This window comes from Ammospiza nelsoni, chromosome Z (assembly GCF_027579445.1).
Source record: "Ammospiza nelsoni isolate bAmmNel1 chromosome Z, bAmmNel1.pri, whole genome shotgun sequence".
NCBI lineage: Eukaryota > Metazoa > Chordata > Aves > Passeriformes > Passerellidae > Ammospiza > Ammospiza nelsoni.
In genome coordinates, this window is record NC_080669.1 from 73,122,196 (window position 1) to 73,131,872 (window position 9,677).

At 54.1% G+C, this 9,677-nt stretch overlaps 1 protein-coding gene across 1 annotated transcript; it reads left to right on the forward strand.

Annotated features, from left to right (window-relative positions):
- The first annotated feature begins 2,798 nt into the window (after positions 1–2,798).
- On the forward strand, positions 2,799–9,677 carry LOC132086709 (serine/threonine-protein kinase PAK 3-like). The gene is made up of 13 exons (XM_059492574.1): positions 2,799–2,877; positions 3,819–3,856; positions 4,295–4,421; positions 4,481–4,492; positions 5,392–5,526; positions 6,212–6,275; positions 6,909–6,957; positions 7,267–7,379; positions 7,638–7,755; positions 8,527–8,626; positions 8,898–9,094; positions 9,192–9,329; positions 9,576–9,677. The coding sequence occupies exons 1-13, from the start codon at positions 2,799–2,801 to the stop codon at positions 9,675–9,677; spliced, it is 1,272 nt and encodes a 423-aa protein (XP_059348557.1).

Here is a 9,677-nt window from a genome sequence, read left to right on the forward strand (position 1 = left end):
GAAAAGCTGGGCTGCAGCAGAACTGGAGCCTGCAGGCGCTCCAAGCTGTCAGCCTGAGCAGGCCACCTGCAGGACAGAATGATGAAGATGAAGAAGCAGCGAGGGGATACTTTGTTTCAGCCCGAGTGTCAATAAAAGTCGAAAATATCCAGAGTGTTGTAAGACTCCCTTCCTTGCCAGGCTGTAGCTAAGTGGACAGTCCCTTTCAGAGGCCCAAAGAACATAGTGAGGTAAGCAGCTTTGCTTACCTGAAGTGTGGCATGCCTGTGGGAAGCTGAGAGACCTACAGGTAATGAACACCAGGTAATGAGCTGCCATTCAGGACAGCACTAGGAGGCAGATGTGCAGTCCTTTCTGGGCCTCTTGTCTTGAGCAGATGTCAGGCTGATCAGCAGCAATCACCATTTTGTTGCCACCCTCCTCTCACTATGTCACCTGTGGGATGGAATGGCATTCTCACAGCGGCAGCATCTGGCATTTCCTCCCTGCTTCTCTTTTCCCCGCTTTTCACCCCAGACCCCCAGGGACCCTCTGGGCCAGCCTCATCCCCTACAGGGGTGTGCAACCACCAGGGCCTCCTGCAGAGCCCCATTCCCACTCTGCTGCCTCCTTGGCCTTTTCCCACCTCTGGGCCAGCCTGCTGTTGCCAGGTGTTGGAAACATGCACACAGCATAGCACACCTGTCATTGAGCAATTTGATGCAGGAGCCCCTGCTGAGCACGGCTCCCCACCCCGGCCCTTTTCCCACCCAGCTGTGGCTCCATTTCGCCTCCATCTGCTGGCATACCCACTGTGAAGGACTGCTCAGGGACTGGATGCTCCTTGAATGTTGCCCACAGGCCTGATTTCCACGCCTCCCCATTCCTCCTACCCCTAAGGCTGCCTCAGCCGTCTGAACACAATTTTTCTTACTCTAATGGCTTCCTGTGCTTTACTTGATACTGTAAGCAGAAGTACACCGTTTTGATTGTCTTTCTTCTAGAATTAATAAAAATAAGTTTGAAGTACTCCTAGATTTTGCCATTGAAAACTTGAGGCAAGTGCACAAAGTAGAGAAGCTTTCTGTGCAGCTTTTCAGTTAATTTGAGGTCCCCTTACTCTTCACTCACTTTCAGCATATCTGTTGATTTTCCTTTGCTCTCATCTTTTAAGCTTCATCCCTTGTCTATCGATCTGCAAAAATAGCCTGTAAACCCAACGCAAATTTACTATCCTTTGTATTTTTCCTCTTCTGGAAAAGCTGAGGCTCGTGTGATCTTCTCCTGTGATCTAGACTTTGATTCCCATCTTGGCTCTGCCGAAGTGCAGAACAAATGTAATTTATTGCCTGCTAGTAGGATCTGCTAGCAAAGGTCACATTTAGAGCTAAGCATGATGCTTCTCTCCCTCCGTTGAATACACATCTTTGTGTCAAGGCCTGGTGACTTCCAGGAGCACCTGGAAGCTACTGCCAAGGACAAAAGTCTCACTCTTGCTGGTTTTGACACTGATTTGTTGGGAGGATTTTGATCTACGTCGACAGTGATCTACAGGAACTGGATCCTTGACACCAAGTGCCTTCAAGCAACATCTCTAAGCAGAGTGGGCAATGAAGTCCAGATACTAATGAGTTGTGGTTTGTTTTAACTCTGTCTAACATATGGTACACTATCCCAAAACATGTTATTTTTGAGTGCTTCAGGCATTTAAAACTTAGGTTTATTCTTGTCAACACTTTTCTTTCCTCTCTTCAGAAATCTGCATGTCCAGCTACTAATTTCTTTCTCAGCTTGTTGAAAAGTTACCAGTCAGACAAGATTTGTTTCTTGACCCAGAGATGGGGCAAGCGTCACCGTTAGGCCGGACGTGGCATACACACGTGATCAAGGGTCCAAGAAGAAAAAGGTTTGTTTGTTTTATTCTGCATGTTCTCCAGCTTATACACTCTTAACAAAGCGTGATCTCAAGTCACTAACTACATCACAATAACTTCTTCTATCCATTGGTGCAAAGCAATTAACGTCAATACAACTGGCAAAAGTTTTACAGAAATTTATAAGGCACGTATGCACATCTACTTCAGCACCTAGTCTAGCATACGCAACTTTTCCTGAATCTCTTCTAATGGGTTTCCATGCTGACGGCCTTGTCTTCTTCCTTGCTATGGATACACTCAAAAACCATCAACTGCTATTTCTTCCATGAACTCGGCTTTGCTTGCAGGCCAGCTGTCAAGCCCCTCCATAGGTCAGCATGCACCCGCGTGCTCAAGGAGCAACTGCAGCCTACAATAGTCCTGGAAATTTATTATCTTTGCTTCGTTTGCCATCTAAATGTCACTGAAGAAGTTAGGCTTTTCCAAACCAGCTAGGATGCCACCTAGAAGAAGCAGACTTGCTTTCAGTCAAAGCTTTTGGGACCAAGAGTCATGTTTGCTTGCATTGCTTGGATGCCGCTTGGATTGGCGCATTTTCTGAGTTCCCCTGGCATGCCTTGAGCACTGCCTTTGTGAGTGAGGAGAATTTCCCAGGCTTTTCTTTTGCATCAGCTGTACACAAGGTTGTCTTGCTGGGCACAAGAAAGCCACAGAGCAGCTGCCATTGTGAGGTCAAGCCAGAGGTGCCACGTCACAGTGCTGTCAGCACAGCGTTGTCCCGGTGCGCGCCAGGCCTGGTCGTCCAGAGCAGCTCTTCCGCTGGCTCCCTGCAGGAGGATCCTTGTGCTCAAGGAGCTCTCAGCAGACGGCCTGCACCCCGAGAGGAGTCTTGGCTTTCCCTTGGGTGGCACTCAGCGTGCAAACGCGCACAGCACTGCCAAAATGATTGGGCAAGTCTGTGCCGCCGTTTGCACCATCTTTTCTGTTGTCTATTCTGGCTACTACCTGACCCAGCTGACTCGTAAGTAAAGGTTTCTCCTGGGGCTGGCATTGCCCGACTTTTGCTTGGCTCTGCTCTTTATGCCGCAGCAGTGGCCCAGTTTCTTTGGGAACAGAATGGCCGTGAAGGTGCCACCGCTTTGGTCAATGTCCTGCCAGCAGCATCAGCTACAAAGGGGGCATCTGTACTGGGTAGCGCGTGCAGACTATTTGCCATGCAACCTGCAGCGGTTGCCTTCCCTCCCCGGGAGAGTGCGCGGCAGCGGAGTCTGTCATTTCCTCAGCTTGCTGCTTCAAGCAAGACAAGCTGCAAATTGCAGACTCTGAGGGCAGATCCTCAGAAGTATTTCTACCAACTCAGTGGTTCTCTCCAGGAGTGAAGGAAAGCACCTTTTGCTCCATATTCTACCCCTTAGAGGCCTTGGCTGCATGACTTGAGCCTTTGATGCTGTGCCAAGACTGCGATTGCCTTGGCCATGCAGCACAAACTCCAGTGCAGGGAGGGTTTGCTGCTGAGCCCAGCAGCTGTTCCTGGGCTGCTTCAGCAGGGAGCTGCCACAGGGAAGGGACCCTTTGTGGAAGCTTTGCTGGGCTATCATCTTCAGCCAAGGGATGGGAATTAGGGCGTGCAATTTAAAAGAATGTATATGGAAAATGCAGGAAAGGGAAGCGGGAAATGTAGCTTGAGCTGTTAGGCACAAGAGAAGCTCAAAGTTTTGAAGAGCAGCGGGCATTTCCAGCACCGTCTTCCTATTTCTCTCTTGGCAAAAGAGGCCCAAATGTAGCCAGAGGCTCCTCTAGCGTCCTTCTTGTTCTCTTGCTTGCTGTGGGAAAGAGCTGTTGCTCCTGGAGGCATGTTGGGAAAGGGAAATGCTCTGTGTTGGGACTGCCTTGTGCTGTGGGAGTGGCCAGCACAGGCACTTTTCTAAGGGCCTCTGCTTCCTTTTGCCTTGCTGGCTGCAGGTCACCTGACACGCGGATGGAGACAAGCCTGTCCTTTGGTGAGTGGCAAAGGAAGCTGAGACGTTGCTGGCGTGTGAGAATTGTGCAGCAATTCTGCCAGCTTGGCCTGTTGCAGCCGAGTGTGGAGTGCCGGCGTGGGAGGCTGAAGGAAAGGCCAGCTGCCCGGTGGCATCAGCAGTAGCAAAGGGAGCACTGGCTGTTTGCTGATTTTCCAGTGAAAAGCCTTTCAAGAGATGAAAGGCAAAAGGGACAGCTCCAAGGCATCTTGCTGCTTCTAGGCAGCAGGGAAGCTCAAATGCACAGCAAGATGGAGTAGCAGCTCGTTCAGCCAGCTTCCTCGGCTTTGCGTGACTCAGAGGCCCACTTGTATCAAAGTCTATGATTTGCCCTTCTTCTGGGTGCTTTCCCAGCTCAATAGAAAGCAGCTCCTAAGGCACTGGCTTTTGCCCATCTCTCTCACTTCTGTCTGCCTGCAGGGCACAACAGCAGGGTCAGCAGCTCCTCTGGCTGCCTCTGTCATTGAGGAAGAGGATGAAGAGGAGCAAAGGAAGATGAAGCCTTCAGCCGCTGTCCCTTCACAGCCTGAACTTGCAGAGCCAGTAAGTGACAGCTGAGCTTGGCACTGCCTTTGGCGCACGGCCAGGCTACCCGTTTTGGAGCAGCCCTTGTTGCTCGTGGCTGAAGATGCTGGCAGCCGTGTGCCTGCTGTGACGTAGTGCGGCTTCAGGCAAGCTGGGGAGCCCTGGCCAATGGGTTCTGAAGTTTGACATTGAAGCTGGGATGCTGAGAGGGCGCCAGAGTGTCTCTTGGGATCAGACAGGAGGCAGCACTGAGTGACTCTCAGTGCAGGAGTCAGCCCCTTGTGCCCGTTGTCAGTGCAGGCTGCCTGTGGTCAGCGGACAGCGCGGCCCAAATACGCAGTTGACAGCCTTGCAGGGTACCTGGCAGACACTGGCCCCTGGAAGGGACCTGCTGTCTCTGTGGACTAATTAGCTTCAGGCTGTGCTTCACTTCCAGCCGGTCAGAGCAGAGTTTGGAGAGGAGAATCCTCGGCAGCCCTGCATTGTAAAAGGGCGGGTGGGTCTGGGCAGGGCTGGAAGGCGGCTCCCAAGGGCCGCTCTCTAAAGGCTGCCATAGAGAAGGGAAATCCGTGAAACAGATCAGAGAAGGGACACGCTGCGGGCTTCTGAGCAGACTGTTGCCTGCCAACTCCGGGCTGATTTCATTCCGGCCCAGGAAAAGACAGGAGGAGGAAAGCAGCGAGGCTCTGGGGCCCTGCTCTGATCTCTTTGTGGATTTGGCAGCCCCATCGATACCTTGTTGCCAGTGTCTTGCAGAAAAGCTGAACACGTGGAGCGTGGAGGTGGTCGGGAGGGGCTGGATCCAAGTAGCCTTTGGGCTTCTCCCGAAGGTGCCTTTGAGAAGGGGACATGGGAACTGCTCCAGCTGGAGAGGCCTGGCCGTGGCTGGCAGCACCTTCCCAAGGCCTTGCTTTTGCTGTGCGCTTAGGGGGGGGCATGAGTGCCAGCCACCCTTCTGACGGGCAATCCTTTCTTGTCCCAGCGCAAGACAGGCTCTGCCATTCAACCTGGTGCCGCCGGACCAGCATGGCCTGCAGCAGCCAGCTCAAGCCCCGCTGCCGGCACTTCCTGCAGCAGCGCAGCCCAGCAGCCCGAGATGAGGGAGGAGCAGGGCCTGAAGACACTGAGTACGTCCGTCTGGTGCATTTCTTGTCTGCCAGAGCAGGGTCTTGTGCGAGTGTCTGGGTGTAGGCTGCGCCAGATGCTGGCCCTCAGTCTCAGAGGCACTTAGGCCTCTCTGCAGAAGGTGTTGTACTGCTCTGAGGAAGCGCGGCAGCGCTCAGGGAGTCCCTGCTGCCTGTGAGGGCGGCTGGGCCTGGCTTGGCCCTGCCTGGGCTGCCTTCTGGGCCAAAGACAAAAGCAGAGATTGTTTCTGCTTGAGCAGAAGGCTGGCACGTAGCAAGTGACTATTGCCCAGGGAGCTGTCTGGCCCCAGGTGTTTTCTGGCTCTGGTTCTTACTCCTCCTCCGGCCCAGACACTTTGTGCCCCTGGCAGTGGACCTGCCAGTGATGGTGGGTGTGACTGCGGAGGCAGCAAAGGCCCTTGCTTACCTCTTAGGGCCCCCTTCTTAAGGGCTCATCATTTTGGCTTATCGCGTGAGATGCTGCTCTTGAAAGAAATCAAGGCCTTCTTGGAAAGGCCACCTGATGAAAGGTGGAGAAGATGGCCCTCCCACTTGCTGGTCTCAGCAGCTGGAAGCCGCGGGACCGCAAAGGGCCCAGAGCTGCGGGCAGTGGGGCTGCCTTTGGGACGCTCTGGGCAGCAGCGTCTCTGTGTGCGAGTGAGCGCCCTGCACTGCTTTTGTCTTTCAGGGAGCATCGTGAGTCCGGGCCGGCCAACGGGCAAATACACGGCATTTGAGGAACTCGGGCGAGGGTAAGCGTGACGTCAGCTCATTTTACAAAAGTGTGGGCCAGGTCTTTGGCTGGTGCAATATCAAGCGTGAAGTCAGGCAAGCTCCAATCATGGTCAGGCTCCGGCTTGACCTCGTGTCGCCTGCCTGGACTGCTCGGTCAGAGCAATGCAAAGGCCTCATCAAAGACAAGTTGATGCTGGCAGTGTCTTGCTTGCAGCAGTGAGGAGCAGGAGCTGGGAGAAGCCCTGGCCCTGCAGCTTTGTGGCCTGAAAGAGCACCTTGCCATCCAAGAAAGGTCAGATTGTCAAGGACAGTCTTCTGACTCAAATTGTTCTCCCTTTTTTGACACACACATGCATGCACACCCGCACAAGGAGAGAGTTCCCCTTAGGTTCTGAAATGACCTGGCAGGGTGTGCGCCTTGGAGATTTCCAGCGGCCCTTGGTCTTCATGCTGCACCTTAGTGTTCCCTTGGACAGCCTGCCCCGCATGGCAGAGGGCTCACGGGCTAACATGCTGTTGGCCGAAGAGATGCTGCAGCCAGGCATTTTTTCTAAGGAAGGCGTCCAGGCAGCCTGGGGAGATCTGCTGCCTGGGCTTGCTTTCACTGCCAGAGGGATAAAGGTCTCTTTCTGCTGCTTTTGTCTTTCTAGAGGGTTTGGAGCTGTTTATAAAGCCCTTGACACCAGCAGCGGACAACAGGTAAAGTGCCAAGAGCCCCACGCCATTTTGCAGCTCTGGAGCGCTTTGCCCGCTGCTGTGAGCTGTGCTTGGAGGTTTGGGTGGCAGCTCCATGTCTGCAGCAGGGGCTGTTCCTCTGAAATACAGTCTAGGCTCAGGGGGCAGAATGCATTTGGGATGGCTTTTGGTGCTTCTGCTAAGCTCTGCTGTCTAGTGACAAGGCACTTTGGCCCAGCGTGCTGCCTCATTGCACCAGCACTCGCTCCGTGCTCCTTGTGATCTCGAGCGGGGTGCGTCTTCTCAAGGTACCGGTGGCCAATGTCATTGCAGGTGGCAATCAAGATCATGTCACTCGAGGAGGAGATGTCCGAGGAGCTGGCTGCCAATGAAATCCTGGCCATGAGGGACAACAGGAGTCCCAATATCGTTACCTACTTAGACAGGTTGGCATATTCTGGTGTCAATGTAGCTTTAGCTGGTGCAAGCGCAAAGAGACGATGCCCTTTGGTCGCTGGCAGAGAACAGAGCTGGGGATGATTTCTCTGCATGTCTCCAGAGCGTGGGAGGAGGTGGAGCTGGTGTTCAACAGTCTCTTGTGGCACCCGTAGCTTGGAGAGCAGCTGCAAAAACCTGTCTCAGGCCCTGGGGTGACTGAGGCTATGCCCATTCTGTTGCTCCATGCCGTGGTTTTCTTCTTTCAGCTACCTGGTGGATGCGGAGCTCTGGCTGGCCATGGAGTTCATGGACGGCGGCACCTTGTTTGATGTGCTGAGGGCAGTGTACCTGGAGGAAGGACAGATAGGCGCTGTCTGTCGGGAGGTGAGGGATCCCGCTTGTGCTTGCCCAAGACTGCCCGGATGCTGCTTGTCAGCTGGAGCTTAAGGAGAGCCGAGATTTCTTGCTCTCACCTTTCTTTTGCTGCTGCTGCTGCTGCTGCTGCTGTCACGCCACACAGGAGAAGAAAGAGCATGGGAAATGTACTGCCTGCCGGTGCCCTCGCACTCCTCAGGCTCTGTTCTTGCACTCTTCCATCCTGTCTGTCCTCTGGCCTTGGTGCTCGCTCACTGGCTCAATTTCTCTTTCTTCCTCTTCTCAGCTTTGCCTGGGAATGTTTGCCTGGAGCCTGTCTGTCTGTCCTACATTGCTTGCCACTGGAAGGCAGCATGCGGGTGGCAGAATTTCAAGCTAAGGGCAAAGAGCTGTCCTCAGCTTCAAAGGCTACCATTGCAGCCTGCATGGCGATGCATTGTGGAACAGCTCGAAGGTGCTGCTGTCACCAGCAGCTTCCTCTTCTGCTGCCACTAGGCTTCCCCAAAATTCTTTGCCGTGCCGCCTCCCAGCCAAAGGTGGCGCGCTTCCTACCCAAGGCCGGTGGAAGTTTTGGGAGCCCAGATGCCTTTGCTTGGAAATCTAGAAAAAACTTCCAAGAGTGTTGAAGCAGCAAGCTCTTCATGGTGACAGCAGCGTGATGTTTTGCCCTCGCTCACAATTCCCTGCGAAAGCCGCCAATCCCCTTGAGCTCTTTCCTTGCGGGTGGGATGAAATCAGATCCTGCAGGTTAACTTTCCCTCCCTCCTTTTTCTCTCTCAGTGCCTGCAAGGACTGCATTTCCTTCATTCCCGCCAAGTCATCCACAGAGACATCAAAAGTTGCAACGTCCTGGTGGGCACGGACGGATCCGTCAAGTTGGGTGGGTATCCCTGCTGGGCTGCAGCATGTCCAGCATATGCCGTGTGCTTGCATTTTGGTGACGGCCAGTGGGGCAGAAGCGCGGCTTGGCCAGTGCGTGAATCGTCAGGGTGTTTTTGAAGCGGCCGATGCCTTATTTGCCTGGCTCCAGGCACGTGGAAGGAGAGCTCAGCTGCTTTTTCAGTTAGATTCAGCATGGCCTGGTCAGGGCAATGGTTTTGGCTGCTTTGCCAGTGGTAGCTGGCTTTGACAGGCTTTGTTTTTGTCCTCAGGTGACTTTGGCCTCTGTGCTCAGCTCAGCCCTGAGCACAGCAAGCGCAGCTCCAGCGTCGGCACTCCCAGCTGGATGGCACCGGAGGTGGTGAGAGGAGAAGCCTACGGCCCCAAAGTGGACATCTGGTCCCTGGGGATCATGGGGCTGGAAATGGTGGAAGGGGAAGCTCCTTACCAGCGGGAAGCCCGTCTCCGGGTAAGGTGCAGCTTAGCAAGAGGGCTCTGTGTGGAGAGAGCTGTGTGTGGCTAGCAAAGGAGCAGGTGGAGTGTCCTCTTGCATCCATGTGCTGTAGGTTTTTGAACTGCTAGAAAGGAACGGGCCCCCAAAACTGCAGAACCCCAGGCACCACTCGGCTCTCCTGCGCGACTTCCTCCGCTGCTGCCTGCAGGCAGATGAGGACAGGCGCTGGTCTGCCCAGGAGCTCCTACAGGTAAGAAAAAGCAAAGGGGCAAAAAGCCCTGGCAGCTGAGGACACCTGCATGAAGGGATGAGGAGGAGGAGGAGTGTGGGCCACGTGGCACAGAAAGCTGCCAGGACAGGAAGGCGCAGGGGGACATGCTGCCCTCAGTGCTCTTTGTGTGTCTTGCTGGTAGCCAGGGAATCCTGCTTGAGCCCGCAGGCTCAAGTGATCCTGGAAAGTAAGAGTTCCTTTCTTTGTTCTTTTTCCTCTGGGCAGCATCCCTTCGTGACCTCAGGCGATCCTGCCTCCAGCCTGGCTGCTCTGATCATCTCAGCCAAGCAAGTGCAGGAAGACTGGAGAGGAGACACCTGCGCCTGA

Excerpts from the sequence above, each read along its gene's own strand:
- LOC132086709 (XM_059492574.1), top strand. The coding sequence starts at position 2,799 with ATGATTGGGCAAGTCTGTGCCGCCGTTTGCACCATCTTTTCTGTTGTC. Across the intron at positions 8,627-8,897 it reads GGACGGATCCGTCAAGTTGG|GTGACTTTGGCCTCTGTGCT; the intron begins GTGGGTATCCCT and ends TTTTGTCCTCAG. Across the intron at positions 9,095-9,191 it reads AGCGGGAAGCCCGTCTCCGG|GTTTTTGAACTGCTAGAAAG; the intron begins GTAAGGTGCAGC and ends CATGTGCTGTAG.